This window comes from Macaca nemestrina, chromosome 18 (genome assembly GCF_043159975.1).
Source record: "Macaca nemestrina isolate mMacNem1 chromosome 18, mMacNem.hap1, whole genome shotgun sequence".
In the NCBI taxonomy this organism is placed as follows: domain Eukaryota; kingdom Metazoa; phylum Chordata; class Mammalia; order Primates; family Cercopithecidae; genus Macaca; species Macaca nemestrina.
The window spans coordinates 81012816-81038976 of NC_092142.1; the positions used below are offsets into that span (position 1 = coordinate 81012816).

Sequence of the window (26161 nt, forward strand, 5' to 3'; positions counted from 1 at the left end):
TTGAGGTCCAAAACCTTTTTCAGGCCCTGATGCTATGCTTGAATAAGAAGAGTTGAAAATGATTGTAGCTTATATAACCTTGAACTCTTGGGCTCAAGCAATAATCCCACTTCACTTTCCTGAGTAGCTGGGAATACAGGCATATGCCATCACATCTGCTTATTTATTTTGCCATGGGGTCTCACTGTGTTGCCTAGGATGGTTTTGAACTCCTGGCTTCAAACAGTCCTCTTGTCTTGGCCTCCCAATGTGTTGGGATCATAGGCATGAGCTACTGAGCCCAGCCCAAGCTGTTTAAAATACATCAAAATTACTTTACACCAAAGCAAGCAATCTTAGAGATTCTTACAAGTCTACAAATTAAAGGATCTAGTAGAGTTCACAGTTTCAGCCTTGAGTTCTGTCTCAGTCCAGACTGTGGGATCATTCCTGGACTTTTCCTTGCCGAGCCAGCTGCCTTAAAAGAATCATTTGGCAAGTCATTCAGCCAGTCCCTCAGTTGCTCAGTGGCAAAACAGGAAGCCAAGGCTGAGATTTTCTTCCCTGATACTTTGCAGGGTGCTTGTTGGACAAGGGGGAAGGTGGGTAGAGCAAGACTGAGTGAACTTTCTCGTGCTGGGTTGTGTGAGAGATTTACATGCCTACATGTAAATTGAACACTGCAAGAACTGCCAATATTAGACCATGTCTTACCTATGAAATGGCAGTATTGTATGGTTCAACCTCAAAGATCCAATCTTGCCATTAATGTTTAAGATGACATAAGATGAGATAAATATAGGTGTCCAAGATGTCCATTCTAACATCCACAGAATGCAGATATTAATTAATTTTCTAGATCAAGCACTCTGTAACCCAAGTTTGTAGAGCTGGTAAGTGATAAACTCAGGATTTGAACCAGGGTCTGTTTTACTCCAAGTACTATGTGCTTTCTACTTTTCCAGGCTGTTAAGCAAGAACATGTAAGATAAGCAGGCGCATAAAATACAAACCCTAACTCTGGTCTGTTTAAATGGTAATTCGGAAGTGTTGGCAATTTAGGGCTATCTCTTACTCCATTGCTTCTCAACACTGACATATGTGGGCATCACTTGGAGATCTTGCTAAAAGGCAGAATCTGACTGGATTGGTCTGGGTGGGGCCTAACATTCTGCAAATCTATGACTAGTTCCTGAGTGATGTTGGTGGTACTAATCCCCGGACCACATTTTCAAGCTTTAGCTGCATCAGAATCACCAGAGGCCTTCTAAATACACAATGGCTGGAAATCAAACCTCAATAAGATAACATACCTCCTAAGATGGCCGTAATGAAAAACCACCATAATACAACATACACCCTAAGATGGCTATAATAATAATAAAACACAGAAAAAAACACATGTTGGTGAGAATGTGGAGAAATTGGAACCCTCTTATACTACTGGTAGAAATATAAAATGGTTCAGCAGATGTGGAAAACATTTGGCAGTTCCTCAATAAGTTAAATTTAGAATTACCGTGTGACCTAGCAATTCTACTCCTAGGTGTATATGTAAGAGATAGAAAACAGGTGTTCAAACAAAAACTTGTACTTAGATGGGCATAGCAACATTATTCATAATAGCCAAAGGTATAAACAACTCAAATATACATAAATGGGTCACTTTATAAATAAAATGTGGCATATCCATAAAAGGAATAGTTTTCAGCTTTACAAAGAGTGAAGTACCGATACATGCTACAACATGAATGAACCTTGAAAACATGATGCTAAGTACACATATGGCGGGGAGAGACAGGGTCTCCACAATTCTTTTGTAAGCTTCAGAACGGTAACTTCAAATCCCTTATTTTTAGCCCGCTGTCAACAATATACCACAATGTAAAGGAAAGAAAATGACCACCAGAATAATCAACAAAATGAATGCTGAATTTATTCCCTTGCCAGATAAGGGAACACAGCCCAGGGAAGAAATTGACTGAATAGTTCACAGAGGCATGTGGGGGAATATGACTTAGAAGAGGGGGGATGATTTTCGTGCCTATGCTAAGTAAGGATAGAAAGTGTGCAGTCTAGGTCTAGGAAGAGTGGAAAGAGTCCATAGTTCTGTACCTTATTGGTTAAGACAGGTCCTGTTGTTGACTACGTATGTTAGTCTGCTCAGACTGCCACAATAAAATACCATGAATCGTGTGGCCTAAACAACATAAATTTATTTTCTCACAGTTATGCAGTTTAGAAGTCCCAGATCAAAATGCCAGCATGGTTGGTTTTCTGGTGAGGGCTGTCTTCCTGGTTTACAGACAGCTACCTTCTTGCTGCGTCCTCACATAGCCCTTCCTTGGTGTATGTTCAAGGAGAGAGTGTGAAGTGTCTGGTGTCTCTTCTTATAAGGATACTAATTCTGTTGGATCAGAGGCCTCATCTTTCTGATCTCATTTAACTTTATTTTTTTAGAGTCCTCATTTCCAAATACAGCTATCCTGAGGATTAGGGCTTTGAGATAGGAATTTTTTGGAAACACAAACATTAAGTCCATAACAAGGGGTGTTCTCTTAAGTTACCCAATATTAGGTTATTTAAAGTGTCTGAGTAATGCAAGAGGAATAAGTTACATAGATCTGCTATACAACATTGTGCCAATAGTTAACAATGCTGTATTGCACACTTAAAAAAATTGTTACGAAGGTAGAACTCATATTAAGTGTTTTTATCTTGATAAAATTAAAAGCTAAATTAAAAAATTAAAGTCTCTAACTGGACAGACAATGAAGGGGTATGTAAGGTCAGAAAGCCTTGAGACACAGTGGCTCTTAATCAGCAATCTTGGACACCTATATTTATCTCATCTTACGTCATCTTAAGCATTAACAGCAAGATTGGATCTATGAGGTTGAACCATATAATACTGCCATTTCATAGGTAAGACGTGGTCTAACATTGGCAGTTTTTGCACGTTCAAAATAATGCAAAAGATAAATGAGTCTTAAATGTTTGATTCAAAGCGCGCTTTTTGTTTAGATTGTTAATGTGGTATATGATGTACTCTCAACAAACATCGTATGTCATACTCGTTGTCTTAGTCTGTTTTGTGTTGCTATAACAGGATACCGCAGACTGGGTAATTTATAATGAACAGAAATTGATTGGCTCTTGGTTCTAGAGGCTGGGAAGTCCAAGATCAAAGGGATGGCATCTCGTGAGGGTCTTTTGCTATGTTGTTCCACAGCAGAAGGTGAAAGGGCAAGAGAGAATGAGAAAGAGAAAGAGAGTGCAAGGGGGCCAAACTCCCCTTTTTGTGATGAACCCACTCTCAAGATAATGGCATTAATCCATTCACCCCATCCTCAAGGCCTAATCACCTTTTGGTACACCCCACCTCCTAACACTGGGGAGGTGTTGCATTGGGGATTAAGTTTCAATGTACGCTTTTGGAGGGACACATTCAAACCACAGCACTTATCCATAAGGCAGTGCATTATCACGAAAGCTCATGTGCACAAATATGTGACAAAACCCTAAGGTAATAGTTCACGATTTAATATTCAAAAGATTACTTGACTAGATATTAAGTGCAGATTCTGATTCAGTGGGTCCAGGGTGGCTCTTAGTAATCTACATAATAAACAACAGCTGCTGGAGATTCTGAAGCAGGTGCACTTATTACTCTAAGAAACCATGAACATATGGAGCCTTTTGGGCTATTAAGACATTATTTTGAAAAGCCTGAGTAGCACTAATACTAGGAAGCCCTTATATGGAGCTTACTTTGTGCCAGGCACTATTCTAATATATTATTAATTTAACTTTCACAACGATCCTATGATGCTTGTACTATCACTATTCTTAATTTGCAAATAAAAAGGCAGAGGCCAAATATAAAGCGACTCTCCTGATAACAGGTGGCTAATCAATGGTCGAGCTAGGATTTGAATGCAGTCAGTTTTGGCTCCTCTGCTCACCTGTTTGCCTTCTATCTGACCAACCTTCATCATCTGTAAAGGTCATGGAGAAGTGAGAACTCTGGCTAACCCCATAAACTGGGGTTGCCACACAGCCCACACTGTGACTTTGAACAAGTTGCTTTACCTTCTTTGGCCTCTCTTACTAGTAATAGAAAGGAGTTGGATTTCAAACACTAAGATTTCATGAAGCTATAAATCGCTTACATAAAAATCCGCTGGCCATCTGCGGCAAGATTAACCAGTTTAATGAGACCCTGCTTGATGCCAGACATTGTGTTAAAATTATATCAGTTAAGCCTTGGGACCTTTTGTTTTAAGTGACAGGGCCAAACTCCAACTTAGCTTAAACCAAAAATGGAAGAGGAATTTACTAGCTCGCCAATTGTCTGAGAGACAACAAATTACTAACTCACCAACTGTCTGAGAGAGAGAATAAATAAGCTCAATGGTGTCTCTTCTTAAAAGGGCACTAATCCCTCTCATCACGAGGGCTCCACCCTCAGGACTTAATTACCTTCCAAAGGCCCCATCTCCAAATACCATCACACTAGGAGTTTGGGCTTCAAACTATGAGTTTTGATGGGGGTGGCACAACGTTCATAGCAACCCCAGCTTTCAGGTCACCACTTTTTTTACTAGATCTGTTTTACTAGAGGTTAATTTGCATTTCCTAGAACTTTACATGAAGGGGATTATATCAAAGAGTACACACCCTTTTTGTTTGGCTCTCTGACTGCCCATAATTGTTTTGAGACATCCATGTTGTTACATGTATCAAGCTCATTCCCTTTGATGGCTAAGTGGTGTTCCATTATATGGCTGGACCACAGTTTGCTTGTCCATTCACCCAGTGGATGCTTCTTTGACTTGGGAAATCTTTGCCAAGACTGGGAGCCCTGTTGTTATGGGTCTAGTCTTCCTATGAGACTTCATGAGGCACTGTGAGCTCTCACTGTCTTTGCTCCTTCATAACCTCAGTGTCTTCCTGCTGAAGACCACCAGGAATGCACCTCAATTCATAGTCTAGGGCTGCTGTCACAAATCATCACAAATGGAGTGGCTTAAAACATCAGAAGTTTATCCTTTTGTAGTTCTGGAGGTCAGATGTCTAAACCAAGTGTTAGCAGGGCTGTGCTCCTTCTTGAGAGTCTGGGAAAGAATCTACCCTTGCCTGTTTCAGCTACTGGTGGCCCTAGGTGTGCCTTGGCTTGTGCGACATAAGCCCAATCTCTGCTTCCATCTTCACATGGCCTTATCCTTTGTGTCTTCTCTTTTTCTGTCTCTGATAAGGACATGCATCATTAATGAGATTTAGGGCTCATTGTAATCCAGGATGGTCTTTTGTAGAGATCCTTGCCTCAATGACATCTGCAGAGACTCTTATTCCAAGTAGATCACTCCCTTTACTGGCTTCCTTTGATCTTGCCTTCCATTACTTCCTTACAGCTGGTCCAGTGACAAACTCAGTTTAAGGCTCAATTTCACCAGCTTCTGAGCTAAATATGATTTAGGTGGGATACAGAGCATCTGCTCTAGCCCTAGAATAAGTCCTTTCCCACACCCTCTTACAGAGATGCCCCACCATTCCCCATGATGTACATTATTCCTCATTGCAACAAGTATTGAGCCCAATCGGTTCAATTATAGGTGTTGTAGTGGGTTGAATAGCGGACCCTCCTCCCCTGAAAAAGATATGTTTACCAGGAACCTCAGGGTCAGGCTAGAAGATCAGGGCCTGGTCAGTAGATGCTCTTCATCTTACCTAAATTCCTTTTTTTTTTTTTTGAGACGGAGTTTCACTCTGTCACCAGACTGGAGTGCAGTAGCGTGATCCCAGCTCACTGTAACCTCTGCCCCCTGGGATCCAAGTGATTCTTATGTCTCAGTCTCGTGAGTAGCTGGGATTACAGGTACGCATCACCACGCCCGGCAAATTTTTGTGTTTTTAGTAGAGACGGAGCTCCACCATGTTGGCCGGGTTGATCTCGAACTCCTGACCTCAGGGAATCCACCCACCTCGGCTTCCCACACTGCTGGGATTACAGGCATGAGCCACTGCAGCCAGCCCTAAATTACATTTTGCTTAGGAGTTGGGCAAGATTGAGACTTCAACTTGATTTGTCATCGTACCAGCTGCAATAGGGGAGCCAAGGAGGGCAGAAGCAAATGAAGCTACTCTGTGGGAATGAGCAAGAACACTGCTCACCTGAGCTTAGGGCCCTTGTCTGCCTTTGTCTGCCCAAGTCACTGATACCAGTTCCTGGCATACAGTAGATGCCGATTAAATATTTATTGGATGAACAAATGAACATATCTAACTTTACTTCTTTTTCTCCCATTGTTCCCATAGGAGGGGCCCCAATGGCAAAGCTGGCATCTTACGGCTCATCAAAGGCGGCTGTGACCATGTTCTCATCAGTTATGAGAATCGAGCTTTCCAAGTGGGGAATTAAAGTTGTTTCCATCCAACCTGGAGGCTTCCGAACAAGTAGGTTTCTGAGCCCAAGAACCTGTGATGTTCATCCTGGAAGGAACCCTGAAGGTCCTCTTGGTCTGACAGAGCACACATTGAACCCCTCAGTGTTGTCAAAGATGAGCACAGCCAGACATCAGTTAAAGTGGTGAAAACAGGTTTGATTCAGTAACTGCTGACTGTAGGGGAAAGAGCTAAGCTCCATTTTGATTTGTGCGAAGGTGTTTTAAACATTTTAAAAGGAGAATGAGGGAGAGGGGAAAGTGGGGCTCAGTAAGTCAGATTAGTGAAAAAGTACAAGGGTCCCTCAGTGTCCATGCAGAGGGGCCAGCTTGGCAATAAAAGAAGTCCAGATTCTGTCTTCCCACAGAGACTGAGAAACAGAGGTCTGATCCTTCTGCATGATTCAATTCCAAAGGAATGGCTCTCAGATCCTGGAGAGAAATGCTTCTGCATTGCAAGAGCTATATATTTACAATTTAAAGTTCTTTTTTTAGTAAGTATTTCAGGAAAGGGAAGTCAGGGACCTCTCAGGGATGTGTTGGCTAGAACAAATAGTAAAATTTTCTGGCAAGACTGAGCCTTCTTAGGCAGGCATTTTAGTGAGGGGCTGCTGTCATCCAAGGGACAGGGCCTTACACTGTTAGAAACCATGCTGGAGTTTGGTTAAGTCTCTTAGTGCAAGGGGTTGGGATGGGGTTGTCATGCATACAGAGTTCTCCAGCTCTCAGGGTCCAGCAGGACTTGGGATGGGTGGGCCTCTTCTAAGTGTCAGGCTCTCCATGTATGGCTTCACCCCTGCTTCCTTTCACAAAGTAAATGCTTTGGCTCATAAGTCATCAGCAAGCAGAGGCCGCACTGGGTTAGAACCCTGGTCCCCTGGTGCCTGCTCTGATCAGGTCCTTTCTAGGACACACACTCCCTCCCTCGATGGTAGAGTTGTATTTGGTCTTTGGGAATGCAGCTCAAAAATGGTCCCTAACTGACTCTCACCAATTTTGATTATTTTCATTGCCCCATCTAAACCTGTTTAACAATATATAATCCATTAATTTCATACCAGATTTCTTTATTTAGCTTGAGCGCTTATTTTCATCTAAAAGTTTGAGCAGATACCCGGAGTAACATTTATTAGTCTTTTGTTTCCATTGGCCAAGAAGGTTTCCTTCCCCAGCTTCTTTATATTTCAGAAACAATATTTTTCTCCTTCCCTCTAAAGAATATGATCCACCTCCCCTCCACTCCAAGCAGAGATGGTCATTCTCTCCACTCCCCTCCCTGCATATCTGAACTCTGGGCAGAGGCAGCTTACCCCAAGGCTCAGTCTTTAGTTACGGGCCATCAAACATTTCATTGATGATTCAAGTGAAGATATAAAAAGTATGTCTAATAAAAGACCACAGACTAGAAGGTATTGCTAAATGCACTAAAGAACAAACCCTAAAGGTTTGAATGTTATCTCAAATCCAAAAGATAAAATCTACACAGAAACATTGAAATTTTGGCTTGAAACACTTGGTAGCTGAGAACCTCCTAAGGTTGTAGAGGGGCTACAAGACTCAAGAGACAGGGACAGAGACCCAGAGAAAGGGAAATGGGTCACCAGGATGAGAGGCAGGGCTGGAGCGATAAAAATGCAGAGAAGATGAAGTCTTGAGAGGCGTTTCCCACTTGGGGACTCCCTGGGTGGGGAGGAGAATTGAGGAGAGGTGATAGAGAAGAGATATGGGTCAGAGGTGAAGCCAAATGTGCTGGTTGAACTGAGAGACTGGGTTACAGAGAGAGGAAAGCCGGTTGACAGCTGGTGGAAGAGGGAAATGGTGAATTTGATTTTGAATCTGGCAGGAGGATTGAGGGTTTGGTGACCTAGCCCAAAGAGAATTCCAACACACAGATGTAAAATTCCATTTAGACGAGAGAGCAATCCTGCAGTTAAGTTATGATTTTGGAGATTTAATATAATTGCTATGTATAATAGTTCTGGAGAGCTGTTCTTACCAGGCACTGGGATACCCACTTACCATACATTCTTTACTGATGTTGATCTTATTTTTTAAAATTGAGAAATACACAAACAGAAAAAAGCATTATACGCACATGGTTCAACAAATTATTATAAACACTCTTGTACTTAACACCCAGATAAAAAAAAATAAAACATTACCAACACCCAGAAGCCCCTACATGATCCTCTACCATCACAGCCCTCTCCAACTACCCAATAGGTAATCGCCTCTTACTTTTTGTAATGATCATTGATTTGCTTTTCTTTGTAGAGTTATATCCATCCCAATCAATAGCATTTGACTTTAACTGCTTTTGCGCTTTGAATGGAATCAATATGTATGTATCCTTTTGTGTTTGGCTTCCTTCACTAAACATTCTCATTTGACAATTTATCTCCACTGTGTGTAGCTGTAGTCCACTCATTTCATTGCTGTGTAGTATTCTGTGAATATGCCACGATTTTCTACTGTTGATGGCATGTTTGTGTCCCTTCTAGTTTGAACAAGTATGAACCAATGCAGCTATGAACTTTCTGGTACATGTACTTTGTTTTTTTGTGTGCTTGAATTTTCCTATGACACATGCTCCAGAGTGAAGTTGTTACCAGAAAGGGTTCCTGATCCAGATCCCAAGAGAGGGTTTTTGGATCTTGCATGAGAAAGAATTTGGGGTGAGTTCATAGAGTAAAGTGAAAGCAGTTTATCAAGAAAGTAAAGGAATAAAAGAATGCCTATTTCTTAGGTATAGCAGCAGCATTGACTGCTTAACTGAGTATACTTATAGTTATTTCTTGATTATATTCTAGACAAGGGGTGAATTATTCATGTGTTTTCTGGGAAAGTGGGAGGGATGACCAGGAACTGTGGGTTCCTCCCCCTTTTAGACCATGCAGAGCAACTTCTGGACATTGCCATGGCATTTATAAACTGTCATGGTGCTGGTGGGAGTGTCTTTTATCATGGTAATGCATTATAAGTAGCATATAATGAGCAGTGAGGATGACCAGAGGTCACTTTTGTCACCATCTTGATTTTGGTGGGTTTTGGTTGGCTGCTTTACCACATCCTGTTTTATCAGCAGGGTTATTATGACTTGTATCTTGTGATACCAATCCTGCCAACCTCCTATCGAATCCTGTGATTAAGAATGCCTAACCTCCAGGGAATGCAGCCCAGCGGGTCTCATTCTCATCTTACCCAGCCCCTATTCAAGATGGAGTTACTCTGGTTCAAATGCCTCTGAAAGAATGACTAGATCATAGTTTTCCTGGCTTCAGCTTTACTGAATCATACCAACCTGCTTTCTAAAATATTGCTCCAATTTATAACTCCACCCTTTCTATGTATACTCCAATCATCACAACTTTGAGGAGCAGGTTTCGTTGACATTATTCTCCTGGTGATGGTGCTGAGCTGGGGTGGATAACATGCCCTAGGGTGGGGATCTGGTACCCCACGTACATCGTGATGGTGGGAAATTTGAGATCAGATCCCGAGATGCAGTGCCTGGGTTCTTCCTTTTATATCAGGCTGCCCCCAGTTTAAAGCTATTTGATGAGCTCTCTGAAGGCAAGAAGCCCAAGAGCAGAAGGCAGAGAACTCATGTTTGGAGAATGACACTTCATACTTATACTTATTTGAAGGTGGGGGCAAGAAAAGGAATCTTTAGGGACACAGACAAGGAGCTTCTGAAGACATTCTAAGAGACATTCCAGATTTTTTTTGTGCCCTGAAATAAGATAGCTAAATCATACTGCATGCTAGATTAGCAGATTTTAAGTGCTTTATGTGCATTATCTCCCTTAATCCTCACCTATGAAGTAGGCGTCATAATATCCCCATCCTGCAGTGAGAAAATGGAGACTCAGAGAAGTTAAGGAAGTTCCAAAGCCATAGAGCTGATGGGAGGCAGAGATGGGATTTTGATACAGGTCATATCAGTAACTTCATTGTGTGTAGCACCAAAGTAGCATGGGATGGATGGGTAGGGCGAGTGTGTCAAAAGTGGGAGATGATGATGGACTGATGGCAAAAGACTGATGGCTTTGTCACTCACAAAGAGAGCTTTGGGGACTCTGGATAGGGTACCCACAAGAGTGGCCAGAAAGTCCATGAGGTGTTTAAAGAAGGAGGAGGCGGAAAGCAAAAGGAATCCCCAGCCTATGAAGACAGGGACAGGGAGAGGTAGCAGGAGGAATACTAGCTCACGAAAACATATTTTTCAGGACCTAAAAGCCTCCAGAGTAATTGTCAGGATAATCATTTCTTTAAGCACGGTGTGTGCTTTCCTGAAAAGAAAGGAGCAATTGAAACTTCGTTTGCATTTCCATGAGTATAATTGGATTTTACTGGCCCACATTTCCAAGTAAGCACCCCTCCTTCTCCGCAGTCCTGATATCCAGGAGTCACCGAAGCTAGCAAGGGCTCATCCCCACAGCTATCTGAGCAACCAAGCACTTTGCAGGAGCGAGCGAAGGAGACTGCAACCTTTTTGGAAAGTAATCTGGCAGTAGCTATTAAAATTCAAAATGAATGTGCCTTTGACCAGGCTGTACTTTGAGGGTTCTTGCCTATAGAAGTAAAGCCAACGTACAAACGAATAGGTTGTGAAAGTCTATTTACTGCGGCAGCGCTTGCAATGCTGAAACCTATAGCAACAACTGGAAGGTCGTTGGATAGGGAAGTGGTTGGCTAAAAGCTGTTCAATGGGAAATTCTCTTGCTCTGGTTTAATCTATAGACATTGATGAGAAGGGAGGTCTGTGATTTATTACTAAGTCAAAACAAATTCATGGAAAATATAAATACTAGAGTATGACCCTTTTTGTTATTGTTATTTCTTGGTTGAAAAAAATAAATCAAATTCTTCTATGTGTATGTGTGTTTGTATGGACAAGGAAGGAATGTAGAAGGGCACACAAAACTGTTAGTTACTGTAGAGGAGATTAATTTTTAAAATACGCACATCTCCTTATTATTCACTTTATATAATGAGGAGGCAGAGCTGCTACATTTTAAGGTAAATAAATTATTTAATTTTATATAATAAGCAGGTATTGCCTTTATTTAAAATATATATTTATACTTAATCATATGTAATTTGTATATTAAAATTAAAATATGTGTGTAAATTATATTAAAATTACATTTCATATATTTTTAAAAACATCAATGAAAAGCATATCTATTAAATAGATTAAATTTTTAAAATCCCATATTTTATTTATTTATTTATTTATTTATTTAGAGACGGAGTCTCATTCTGTCACCCAGGCTGGAGTGCAGTGGTGTGATCTTAGCTCACTGTAACCTCTGCCTCCTGGATTCAAGCAATTCTCCCTGCTTCAGCTTCCCAAGTAGCTGGGATTCCAGGTACCCACCACCATACCCAGCTAATTTTTGTATTTTTTAGTAGAGACAGGGTTTCACCGTGTTGGCTAGGCTGGTCTTGAACTCCTGACCTCAGGTGATCCACCTACCTGCGCCTCCCAAAGTGCTGGGATTGCAGGCATGAGCCACCGTGCCCAGCCTAAAATCCTGCATTTAATTTTAAATATGAAGGTAGACATTACTTCTATATTAAAAAAATTATATGTGTATATGTTTATATGAGTATATATATACTATATTATATACAGTATATATTATATTGTAGACATTACATGATATATTATACATGTAATAGTCACCAAAAGACATGAGTGTTTGTGGCAGCAGCATGTAAGGCCCAGTTGAAAACAAGCACAGCGTCCATCACAGTATAGCGGCTAAATAATTCGTGGCATTTTGATGCAATGGAATACTATGCTGAAAGGAGAATCAACACACATAACATAATGTTGAATAAAGAAGCTGATGCTAAACAATGAGTACTATTCATATGATTCAATTTATATAATGTTCAAAACCAGCCAAAATGAATCTATCCTGTTAATCAGGAAAATGGTTACTGAGAAGTGGGCTGAGAGGAGAGACTTTCAGGGCTGGTCCTGTTCTGGTTTTTTTTTCCCCCTTTTTCTTTTCTTAAAATTGGAGTGTAGCTCTGTTGCCCAGGCTGGAGTGCAGTGGTGCGGTCATATAATGGCTCACTGCATCCTCCAACTTGTAGGCTCAAGGGTCCTCCTGCCTCAGTCTCTCGAATAGCTGGGACTACAGGTGAGCACCATTGTGCCCAGCTAAATTTCTGTGTATGTGTCCATGTCTATGTATACGTGTGTGTGTGTGTGTGTGTGTGTGTGTATGTATATATATATATGTATTAGAGATGGGATCTCGCTGTTGCCCAGGCTGATCTTGAACTACTAGGCTCAAGTGATTCCCCTTCCTGGGCCTCCCAAAGTGCTGAGATTACAGATATGAGTCACTGTGCCCAGCCCTGTTTTGTTCTTGATCTGTTTGCTGGTCACATGGGCTACCAGTTTGGAAAAAATCCAATCATGTGTGCACTTTTCTGTATGTAGGTTTAGAAGTGATAATAAATGCCATTATAAAGCACACATTTTAAAAGGCATTTGCAGGCCAGGCATGGTGGCTCACACTTGAAATTCCGGCACTTTGAGAGACCGAGGTGGGCAGATCACTTGAGGTCAGGAGTTCAAGACTAGCCTGGCCAACATGGCGAAACCCCATCTCTACTAAAAATGCAAAAATTAGCTGGGCATGGTGGTGGATGCCTGTAATCCCAGCTACTCGGGAGGCTGAGGCGGAAGAATAGCTTCAACTCTGGAGGCAGAGGTTGCAGTGGGTTGAGATCACACCACTGCACTCCAGCCTAAGTGATACAGCAAGACTCTGTCTCACAAAAATAAATAAATAAATAAATGGCATTTGCAAAGGCCCATCCTTCCCAACAGAGATGAGCGCCTGCTCCCTGACTTCTTTGGCTTTCCCAGGATCTGACTCTTCCTTTCCTTTCGCCCCAGGTATCGCAGGCACGAGTGACAAGTGGGAAAAGCTGGAGAAGGACATTCTGGACCACCTACCCGCTGAGGTTCAGGAAGACTACGGCCAGGACTACATCTTATCGCAGAAGAATTTCCTCCTATTCATCAACTCGGGGGCCAGCACAGACTTCTCTCCGGTGCTGCGGGACATCCAGCATGCTATCTCGGCGAAGAGCCCCTTTGCCTATTACACGCCAGGGAAAGCCGCTTACTTGTGGCTCTGTCTTGCTTTCTATTTGCCTATTGGCATATATAATTACTTTGCTGAAAGAAATTTTGGCAAAGACGAGCCCATGCCCAGAGCTCTAAGCATGCCTAACTATAAGAGGAAGGCCACCTAGGCAATGGAAGACTTCAAAGAAGTGGGAATGTCATAGTCTTGAAATGAAAAGGAAACTGGGTTTCTCATTAAAGTTGTTTCCTACTCTTCATTCTCTGTGAAATTCATTGATTGAATAGTACTTTGTAATGAGAAGGCTGCAGAGTAGCAACAGCCTCATGGAGAATGTTAATAGAGCTCCTACCTCCAGCCTGGGCTACAGAGCGAGACTCCGTCTCAAAAAAAAAAAAAAAAAAAAAAAAAAAGAGCTCCTACTATGCACCAGATACATTGCAGATATTCTTTCATCTAGTTCACATCAGAGAATTGAGGTGGGTATCTTTGCCCCTACTTAATATAATCGGAGAGATTTCTTGTCACATGCTAGCAAAAGGCAGGGCCAGAATTCAAATCCTGGGTTGAACTCCACTGCCTGCCAAGAGAAGAAGAAGAGAAAGAGAGAGATGAGGAGAAAGAGAGAGGGAAGGGAAGGAGGAGGCAGAAATGGCAAGGGCAACAGTCTAATGGATCCTCCAAGTCTTCCTCACTGTGCATTGATATTCTGTAACTACTACACCCAAGGTATTGGATTCACGGTAAACCATCAGGGCTTCGTTCTCTTCCTTCCTCTTTTTTTCCTCTACGAGGAGCTCTGGAGACAATAGGATAAGGTCTCCCATCTCAAACAGAACCCAGGAGACCTCTTGGCAGATCTAGGGAATGTGGCTGACTGGTTTAGGGCCCATAGTAACCATCACTGTTACTCTGTTACCCCCATCTGAGCATACTGGGATGGACAAGTCAATACCATTACCTGGAAGAGCTTAGTGGAAGGGAGCAATGTCAGATAATTATAGAGGTATGGCCAAAGTCAGTTGGGTGTGGCAAAAGGGGAGGAGCTGGTGGGCAGAGGGTGCATAAAAGAAACCAGAATACCTTGCTCATTGCAAACCTCTCTGTTCCATTTCCTTTCTAGAATGTGGAGACTCTTTTTCTGTTTTCCTTGGCGATTTCATGAGAGTATATACCATGACACTGCTCTGCAATTTTCTCTCAGAGAAAATAATGAATAGCCATATAGCAAGATAAATACTTATAAAATACTTACACGATATGTTTTTAATGGCTAGTCATAGTGACAGCCTAGTGGCTCTCCACCATTCTTTCAGAGCAGAATGGAAAGAAAAAAAAAATCCGTCTAAATGTTGATTTCCCTAATAGGCACTTTCTGGGGATAAGTGTTGTTGAAGCCAACACTTCTATTTGCATGCTTCTAGCACTGTTGAGAGAACAAGTGATTTGTTTAGCTTATAGTCCAAAGTTTGGAAGAGCACTGGGGATGGCGTGCTTCCCTGAAAGCCAACAGTCCTCAAAGAGTGATCCCTGGACCTGAATCATTAGCATCACCTGAGACTATTAGAAATGCAGATTCTCAGGAGCCACCCCAATTCTATATTATATTCCTATGGCTGCTATAACAAATTACCATGTATGTAGCAGCTTAACACAGCATAAAGGCATGACCTTACAGTTTTGGAGCTCAGAATTCTGAAATGGGTCTTACATCTTTTACTATTTCTGATGGTGTCTACGGTTCAACATTTTTTATTGCCACAGGCTTCCACGGACTCCACGTCATTATCAGATCAACATTCCTCATTATCTGCCTTATCCGCCAATTATTACATCACTTTACATCCAACCACCATTTCGGCTTTGAAGCCGCTGCCTGATATTGACACTTTGTAGATGTAGTCTGATTGTTTCTATATATTTCTATCTACTGATGAGGATCCTATTCTTTTAGTATAATCAGTACAGTTGACTTCCAATCAACTAGTTTCGATAACATTCGAAAAATAATAATTAACCTGTTACTAGCCTTAGCAACTAACACCCTACTAGCCCTATTCCCTCCATGAAGTAGGTGCTATTCTCATCACAATTTTTAGATAACACAACAGACTTAGAAAGTTAACTTGTCCAAAGTCACACACCTAGGACATAGTGGAGTTGAGCAAAATTTTTCATCTGAACTTGTTCATCTTCAATTTTTTAAAAGTAGCAATATGCAGTGGTTAAAATCAAGTGTTCAGCAGACCTGTGTTCATTCTGGAGACTCCAGGGAAGACTCCATCTGTTGCCTTTTCCAGCATCCAAAGGCCTGCATTCCTTTGCTTATGGCAGCACCACTCCAATCTCCTCTTCCATTGTCACATCTTTTCTGATAGACTCTCCTGCCTTCTGCTGATAAGGCCCTCCTGATTATATTGGGCCTACCCAGAGAGTCCAGCGGAATCTCCCAAAGTCAAGATCTTCAATTTAATCACAATTGCAAAGTCCTTTTTGCCACGTAAGATAACGTATTCACAGGCTTTGAGGATTCGTGCAACATTATCATTGTTAAGAACTGTATTAGTCCATTTTTGCACTGCTATAAAGAAATACCTGAGACCAGGTAACTTATAAAGAAAAGAGGTTTCATTGGCTCACAGTTCCACAGGCTGTACAGGAAGCATGGATAGGAAGGCCTCAGGAAACATACAATTATGGCAGAAGGTGAAGGAGAAGCAGGCACATCTTCACATGGCCAGAGCAGGAGGAAGAGAGAGTGGCGGGGAGGTACTACACACTTTTAAACAACCAGATTTCACAATAACTCTCTCACTATCACTAGAACAGCACCAAAGGGGACATCCACCCCCATAATCCAATCACCTTCCCCCAGGCCGCACCTCCAACATTGGAGATTACAATTTGACATAAAATTTGGGTGGGGACACAGGCCCCAATCATATCAAAGACCATTGTCCTACTGACCACAGCTACTGAATCAGAAACAGGGTTGGAGCCAGCAACCTGTGTTGCAAGGAGCTCTCCAGGTGATGCACACCCCCATTTGAGAACCACTCCTCCAAGTCGTGGCGTGAGCAGGCTGCGGGGTATGTGCTCAGGCTACAGAAGAAGTGGGGAAGACTCTTTGAAGACAGTGAGAGACATCAAGAGAGCTGAGATGACAGCGTGGGATCTATTCTCTTCTGCAGCTTCCCAAGGGTTGAAAACTCTGTGAGCCATCAGGAGAAGGTGCTGAATAGACACCCCCATGGGTCTGAGAATCCCAGATCAGAGAAGCTCATATTGGGTTCCACATGATTTTGGGGTTACCTGGGAGCAAAATAAACCACAAGATGTTCTATTTAGCCAGAGAAAGATTGACAACCTCTCATGCCACCCCCACTGTCAGAGTCCATTTGGGCTGCTGTAAAAAAATACCACAGACAGGACAGCTTCTACACAACAGAGAGTTACTTCTCACCGTTCTCAGGGAGTCCAAGATCAAGATGCTGGCAGATTTGGTGTCTGGTAAGGGCCTGCTTCCTGGTTCATAGACTTTCATCTTCTTGTATCCTCAGATGGTGAAACAGGTGAAGGATCTCTCTGGGATCTCTTTGATAAGGGCACTAATCCCATTCATGAAGGCAGAACCTCCCAAAGGGCCCACCTCTTAAGGGGATTAGTATTTATTTATTTATTTATTACACTTTAACTTCTAGGGTACATGTGCACAACGTGCAGGTTTGTTACATACGTCTACATGTGCCATGTTGGTGTGCTGCACCCATTAACCCATTTACATTAGGTATATCTCCTAATGCTATCCCTTCCCCCTCCCCCGACCCCATGACAGGCCCTGGTGTGTGATGTTCCCCTTCCTGTGTCCAAGTGTTCTCGTTGTTAAATTCCCACCTGTGAGTGAGAACATGCGGTGTTTGGTTTTCTGTTCTTATGATAGTTTGCTGAGAATGATGGTTTCCAGCTTTATCCACGTCCCTACAAAGGACATGAACTCATCCTTTTTAATGGCTGCATAGTATTCCATGGTGTATATGTGCCACATTTTCTTAATCCAGTCTATCATTGATGGACATTTGGGTTGGTTCCAAGTCTTTGCTATTGTGAATAGTGCCGGTTGTTGGGACACAAACATTCAGACCTTAGCCTCCATCATGACTCCTTTGGCTTTGAGTGGGAGTGAGGAGATCTGGGAAAAGCCAACTGGAGCTCCTCAGGAGAGTAGGGAGCAGAGCTTGGAAGAATCAGGGTGCTGGCATGTGGGTCGGGAAACACTGTAGCGGAGGCCACTGGGTGTGGGCAGCCTTGAGCCTGGGCCAAAGTGACGATGAGAAATCCCAACTGGAAGATAAGAAAAATGCTCTTTCCCCAATGCCAGAAGAATACACCAGTCCCTACAGATCTAGATCCTGAGGAAAAGAGCAAGGAAAACAGAAGGAGGAGGGAAGAGAATCTTGAATTTAGCTTCAAATGTATCTGTTTTAAAGCAGAAGAGACAAGGTTGCCTGAATGCACTAATAAAGGTTCAAACATATTTCACTTTAGAGCAATACATACAGTTTCTCAGAAAACAAAAGTGACAAGTGTTACATACAAAATACCTTGATGCGTTGACCATGTCTACACAGTAATTGATGTCCCTGATTTACTGTAAGAAACCAGTAAGAGCCAAGGGCAGAGTGAAGCCCTCCACACATCCACAATTCACTGTATTCCTGGGGGAAGGCATGATGAAACAGTGGTTCAACAACAGGACTCCTGGCTGAAAGAATTTCCCCTTTCCTAGTCCTGCTGTCTTGCTCAAGGGTAGGATACAAAGTGCCTTTACTACCTGGCTATACAGCATCACCTGCAAAACCCACCCACCCTCTTTTTCTCTTCCCTTTCTCTGTTTTCCCAGTGCTGCCAGCAGGAAAATGGACCATCCTCACAGCAGACCCAGGATAAGTCAGGAAAAGCATCCAGTGAAAATATGATTTCTTTTATTACACAGGGAGTCGATAAAAGGCCTACAAACAAATTCTATTATATTATTGGAATAGAACATTAAATTTCATCATTTTCATTATACTAGTGATAAAGACCATGTTCTGGAATGCCATTCTGGATGTCTGGATGGTGTAATTCAGAGAAAGAGAAATTCCATGCAAAAGGCTCTGATGGGGTGGTTGTAACTCCTGCCCAGTAAAAGTCTCTAGTCCAACCTACATACAATGCTCCATGCAGGGGTTCAGGACTCCTGAACACACCCGCTGTGGTGGGGCTCAAAATAAACTGTTTCTCTACTGATTGGTCTTATAGGCCCATATCTCCCTCTGAGGCCTCCAAGATCATTGGTGGACATGGCAGAACTAGATGGGTGTTTCTGAGTCCCAGTACAATACCCAGCTCAGAATTCCACATCAAGAAATAGAAACAAAAGGAAGAGAGAAATTGGGGACAGATGTGAAGGCTCAAGATAGGGAGACCTCAATAGGTTTGTAGGGTAAATTTGCTTACTCTCTTGCCTGCCCTGCCTTCTTTCTTTTTGGGATCTCGGTGACACTGTCATTCAAGGGATCCCCACCCCCACTACCACAGGGTGTAACCCAGGTTGACCTACCAACCTCTATCCTTGGCTCCAGTGATTAGTTCATGGTGGGCACATGACCTGGGAAGGGCCAATCAAAGATTTTTGGTGGGAAGATTATTAATGGGCACTGGGAGAAATGAACAGCTGCTGAACTGTACTTTCTATGGTAACAACAGAAGCTTCTAGAGCCCACCGAGGAGAGAGTCTGTTAGAGAATGAAGACAGGATAGAGGAAAATGGAGCAGAACCATGAAGAAAAACTCAGGTCTAATGACATAGTTTGAGCGCCTTGATGTAGTCATACCTGCAGACCTACCCTTTGGATTGATTTGCAAATTGTGTGAACCAATACATTTTCTTTGAACTATTTCAAGATGAACTTCTATTTTTTGGCAACAAAATTAATTTCTGACAAATATACACTCTCGAAATAGATTTAGTGAAGAATGGGGAATAAAAGAATGCTTAACAGAGAAAATGGGCAATGTTTCAATGTCCTAGGGGAGAAAGAAAGTGATGAGAGTAAACATGAAAAGAGAGAAAGTTCTTAGGGTGGGTGATATTACCATTTAGTGGCCCTCTCCCACAGAAAGGCAACTTTTCTGTTAAAATTTATTTTGGAATCTCATCCTTAAAGTCTATGAGCACAGTCCCTCTGGAACAAGATAAAACAAAATCCTTACTGAGCCTCGACGTGGAAATCAAAGATTTTAGCTGACCACTGGCAACCCTAGATTACTGGAGTTACGCTTAACTAGGATAACAGTATAATGTACATTGTGTCTAGCACAGTAAGACAGTAAAACTTATTTACCATATTGCAAACTATAGAGATGACTAAAGTGAGACTCCCAACCTACCATGGGAATCAGGAAGATCAACAAGTAAACTCAAAGCATTTGTTGTAAATTATTTGTTCCTCTCAGGTAATTCCATCTGTGTGAAGATGTTCTCCCACCAGGTAATTTCCCAGAGAATTTTATTATAGAGAGATTTTTGTTTAGCTGTATTTTCTGTTCTTTCTCCTATTTTGATTACAGGTAATGACTCATTGCTGGACACATCATGCCTCTCTTTGGCATTGCCCTGCGCTCTCTCTCCTGACAGTCAGAGGCGAACTAATTCCACATAGAGAAGGTTCTAAATAGAAACATGTTGTTCTTTGGTCTGGGTAGGGTTTTTTGGTAAGGCTTAAATGATCAGGCAAGAAATATTCATTGACGAACAAAAAGCACACACTTCCATGTTGAATATCGAAGATGAGTTGCAAAATAGGTCTGAAAATTATATGACAGCTAGGCCAGTACCTGCCACTGCTATTGTAATGCTGGATATTTTGGAGGGGGTGTGGCTGTGCAGCATCCACTTAGTTTCCTACTTGGGGGTCACTGCCCAGATGTGAGATCTTGATGGGAAGCAGCGATTTTCTTCCAACCATAGAAGGCACAAGGCCTACATCCTGCCTCTGCCAGCATTTTAGCTCCAGGACTTGGATGTAAGAACAAACATATGACGCTCTTAGGGAATGGAATGTCAACATGAAGGGTGAGGCTGACAGTCTCCCACAAATGGAAGGTGTGTCTCACATTTCTTGGTCCTTTATAGACATTTGTCTGCCCCCAATCCAACATTTTAAGCCGAGTCCTCCAAGCTTGCCTTGATTGTGTGAATCATATTTTGATTGTGTGAATTCAAAAATACTCTCCTTTTGGTAAAAGACGGTCAGAATTCAGTTTACGTTACTTGCAAGCATAACATTCTAATTCATACCAGCATCATCATTATCATCATCGTCATCACCACAGTGTTTTCAAAGGCTTATGGCTAACACTCAGGCCCACATCTTCATGTGTCCTCAGGATGAATGACTCCAAGAAGAACTCACTCTCTAAAAGGCCTTACATGTGAGAACGATGGGATGTGCACTTCCCCTTGTGCATCGTTCTAGGTTCCTTTCCCTCCCCTCTCTCTGGCTAGGACTCTGCCCTACCTGCTGGGATGAAGTGGGATAGGGCGATGTGCAAACAACTTGTGGGAACACAAGGTGGCTCTCCTTATTTTCAGGTCAAAGAACTGCTCACTCTTCCCCAAGCCGCCAGCATAGCAGATGCATTTTGGTTTTGTTTTTGTGGTTTGAATCCTGGTTAATATTGCTCCAAATGTCACATACTTGGTGGCAGATCAACAAGGCAGTTTGTCATGGGCATTTTGGAGTCACCTGGTGTTATGGTCTGAATGTGCACCCCCTAAATCCATGTGTCAAAATCTCAGCCTCAATGGGATGATATTTGGAGGTGGGGCCTTTGGGAGGTGATTTGGGGCCTTTGGGAGGTGATTAGGTTGTGAGGATGCAGTCCTTGTGATGAGGTTAGTGCTGTCACAAGAGGAGACAAGGGAGAGCTTGCTTTTCTCCCTTCACCGTGTGAGGACACGACAAGAAGACGGCCGTCTGCAAACCAAGAAGTGGGCGCTCAACACACTCCGGGTCTGCCAGCACCTTGATCTCAGACTTCCAAGCTCCAGAACTGTGAGAAATAAATGTTTGTCATTCAAACCACTTGGTCTATGGTAATTTATTACAGAAGCGCAAACTGAATAAGACACAAAGACTTGGGTTCAAATCTTGGGCTTGCTGTTCAACAGCTGGGTGACCTTAAGAAAGCTGCTCAACTTCTCTGCATCTTAAGGTTTCTTTTTTGCTTTTTACTCTGAACACAGGGGCAGTGGTAATGATTGTCTCACAAAATGCTTGTGAGGATTAACTATGATGATAATGCAAAGGGTTCAGCTAGTGCCTGGCATTTAATAAGGGCTCCATGAATGTGGTAGTAATAGTCACACTTTTCTTCCTTGTATCTGAATGAAGACGAGGCCAAGAGGTCACTTTGGAGTGTCCTTTCTAGCTTGAGGCCAGATAGTGAGAAGGTCAACATGACTCTGAATCTGTACCCAGGACTTCAGGAACAGCCTACTCCAAATGGGGCCTCTCACTGTTGATTGGCTAATGCTTCTCTCTCCCACTAGGTTACAGGAGAATCTTTTATTAGGTTGGTGCAAAAGTGATTGTGGTTTTAGCCATGACTTTTTTTTTTTAAATGGCAAAAACCACAATTACTTTTTCAAAAACCTAATATGAACAAATTATGGGCTTACACCTCCTATTCCTCCTGATAAAAATTCCTACTGCCTGTTTTTTTTTTTTTTTTTTTTTTTTTTTTTTTTTTTTTTTTAAGGTAACAATCATCATTGATGACTTTCTACATGCCAGGGACTCTGTTGAGCAATTTCACAGTCATACCCCCTTATCCACAGGGGATATGTTCCAAGACCCCCAGTGAATGCCTGAAACAGGGGTAGTACAGACCTATATATACTTTTTCAAGTTTGAGGTGCAACAGCAAAACTAGCATGAGTTTCTTTTGCCTTCTTCACCATTTCACAAACAGAAGATTTGTTCTTACTGTAGCTTTTAGCAACCTCGGTGTACCATTTTTTTCTTTCCTTATTAAGTTGAGAACTTTCACTTTTTTTTTTTTTTACATGAAGGAAGCACTTTACAGCTTCTCTGTGGCATGTCCGAATTGCCAGCAGCACTACTCTTGCATGTTGGGGCCATTATTAATAAAATAAGGGTTGTTTGAACACAAGCTCTGCAATACAGCAAGTGTTGATCTGATCACTGAGATGCCTCCTAAGTGACTAATGGGTGGGGAGCGTCAGCAGGGTGAAAGCACTAGACAGAGGGATGAATCCCCCCTATGCAGGGCAGGGTGGAAGGGAGCAGGATGGAGTGAGATTTTATTACGCTCCTCAGAACAGAGTGAAATTTAAAACTTATAAATTGTTTACTTCTGGAATGTTCCATTAATATTTTCAGACCCTGGTAGTCCTCAGGTACCTGAAACCACAGAAAGTGAAACTGTGAATAATGGGGGCAACTTGTACTTGGATATACCAATCCAATCCTTACAACGAGTCCATGAAGTAGGTGCTATTCTCATCACAATTTTTAGATAACACAACAGACTTAGAACGTTAACTTGTCCAAAGTCAGACACCTAGGATATAGTGGAGTTGAGCAAAATTTTTAATCTGAACTTGTTCAATTCCAATTTTTAAAAAGTGGCAATTATGCAGTGGTTAATTTCTTTTTGAAGTCAGCTTCCTGGGTTCAAGTCACAGTTCTGCCACTGACGAGCTATGAGATCTTGGGGATCTTACTTGATTTTTTCCTAGTGCCTTAGAACTGTCATTTGTAAAGTGGAGAGGAAAATGATGATGATGACAATTTTTTTCTTTTTTTTGAGATGGAGTCTTGCTCTGTCACCCAGGCTGTAGTGCAGTGGCATGATCTCGGCTCACTGCAGTCTTCTCCTCCCAGGTTCAAGCGATTCTCCCACCTCAGCCTCCTGAGTAGCTGGGATTACAGGTGCCTGCCACCACTCCTGGCTAATTTTGGTATTTTTAATAGAGATGGAGTTTCACCGTGTTGGCCAGGGTGGTCTCGAACTCCTGACCTCAAGGGATCTGCCCACCTTGGCCTCCCAAAGTGCTGGGTTTACAGGTATGAGCCACCTCACCCGGCCAAGAGGATGATGATTAATAGTAGCTGTCTAATGGAGCCGTTACAATATTAAATAAGTTAACCTGTATTAAGTACTTAGAACTTACTTGGCTCTAGAAGGCACACAATAAGTTGTTATTCACATAGCTAATTATAGGGTGCTATAGTAATGATAGGAGAAAAACTAAAACATGAGCGCAAAGCATTAGGAAAGATGCTGCAACGCGGAGAAGGCTTTGGACTATGTAAAGTTTTATTTAAGCTTACTTCTTTGAGCTGGCTTGAAGCAATACATCATTTCCTTACACAATGGTGGTAGGGTTTCATCAGGTCACTAAATGATTTTGAAAGGCAACATGATCTTTCTGATTGGTACACAACTGGGTGGTCCAAGCAGGCACTGATCATGCATGTGCATTTCATTCTACAGGGTTGGCTCCCTGGCATGGAGGGCCTGGGATGGGGTACACAGTGCAAGCCTGTGTTGGCCACATCCTCAGACCCCTCTCCTCCACCAGACCCCAGGCCAGGAAGGGAAAACTCATGATTTTCATGCTACCTCCCTCCTCTTTCCACAGGGTCAAGAAATAATTTTCAGAAAACGTTAAAATCTCATACAAATATACAATGAGCATACATCAAAGTTTTATTTAACTCACTAATGAGATAAATAATCTCAGAGAGGATATGAGGGGAGATAAGAAGCTGGTATACAACATAGAGTGTCCTTTAAAAAATGGTGGTAGAATTAGATTGCTAAATTACATATAAAACTACATAACAGATTAAGGTTCCATGGAGCAATGTACTCATCATCTGGGGTTAGGCTCTATGCCGGTCAGAAATTATTTGCATCTCTATGGTATAAAAGTAACAGGCACTCCATTACCCTCAGCAAACTAAAAGGAACAGATAACCAAACACTACATGTTTTCACTTATGAGTGGGAGCTGAACAATGAGAACACATGGACACAGGGAGGTAACAACACACACTGGGGCCTGTCGGGAGGCAGGGTTGGGGGAGGGAGAGGAATAGGAAAAAGAGTTAATGCATGCTGGGCTTAACACCTAGGTGATGGGTTGATAGGTGCAGCAAACCACCATGGCACATGTTTACCTATGTAACAAACCTGCACATCCTGCACATGTATCCTGGAACTTAAAAATAAAAATTAAAAAACATTGAAAAGTAATTGGCACTCTATTCGTTTTCTCCAATTTAATATCTACCTTTACTGAACTGGGACAATATACAAGTTGTACAGCAAACAAAGTCACATTTCCTCAAAAAGTCAGGTTGTCCTTACGTGGGCTTTTAGACAATGTTCTGGCATTGTTTACATGATACTAAAAACACTATACACGTATTTTTTGTCTTGGTTCCAAATTTTGGTTGATTTTTTTGTAACAATTACCAGGGCAGAGATTGCTAAGCGACCAGGAAACTCTTTTCCACTAAGGCTAGATATGGCCTCAGACTCTCTTTCAGCATTGTGCAGCACAGAGCCACCCCCAGTTGATGACAATTTGTGTGAGAAAGGAAACTGATTTGCCATCCAACTCTTGATGACAACAGGGCGTTGGTTTAGATGTTCCAGACAGCTTCTTCCATGGCTGGCTGAGGCTATTTCCGATGACTCGGTCAGAGCTCCAACTTAGCCATCAGGAAAGACCAAGAGAAGCATCAGTTCTCATTGAAGAGCGGCGAAAGGTCAAAGGAAGCTCTCTCTTTCCTATCCTAGATGGAAGTTCACCTTCTCTTTCTAAGTCAGGATTTCATATATAAACTGCATGATTTCAGAGCCTTTTATCTCACATGCTGATGGGTTATTTTAATTAATGTGTAAGGGTTGATGTTAAATGGGTGAGGAGCTTGGAAGCTGTATTAGTCATGGTGTTAATAAAAACATACCCGAGACTGAGTAATTTATAAAGTAAAAAGGGTTAATGAACTCACAGTTCCACATGGCTGGGGAGGCCTCACAATCATGGCAGAAGATGAAGGAAGAGCAAAGGGACGTCTTACATGGTGACAGGCAAGAAGAGAGAATGAAATCCAAGCAAAAAGGGAAACCCCTGATAAAACCATCAGATCTCATGAAGCTTATTCACTACCATGAGAACAGTATGAGGGAAACTACCACTATGACTCAATTATGCCCCACTGGGTCCTTCCCACAACATGTGGGAATTATGGGAGCTAAAATTCAAGATGAGATTTGGGTGGGGACACAGACAAACCATATCAGGAGATGCCAGATTTATTCTTAGTTACATTGGGTGCTGCTAGTGACCTTGTAGAGATGTATGGTCCGTTCACCCAGTAAATGGGACTGTTATTCAAGAAAAATGGGGAGATTAGGACTCAGGAGGCGAGGAAATAATCCTCCATTCATTCCAAGGCATCCCTTGGCAACTACTATGTGCCAAGCTTTACTGAAATCTATTGGGAAGTGTCAGAAAGTCTTTCCTCCTGAGAAGGA

General features: G+C 42.2%; 1 protein-coding gene across 1 annotated transcript in view; it reads left to right on the forward strand.

The window, feature by feature from the left end:
* Nucleotides 1-13799, forward strand: part of LOC105491202 (hydroxysteroid 17-beta dehydrogenase 2) — a 64346-nt gene extending 50547 nt beyond the window's left edge. Inside the window, exons 4-5 of the mRNA XM_011757377.3 lie at nt 6298-6435; nt 13348-13799. Coding sequence (XP_011755679.1) covers nt 6298-6435; nt 13348-13709 — 500 coding nt within the window. The 3' untranslated portion in view covers nt 13710-13799. The remainder of the gene's footprint in view (nt 1-6297; nt 6436-13347) is intronic.
* The last annotated feature ends 12362 nt before the right edge of the window (nt 13800-26161 follow it).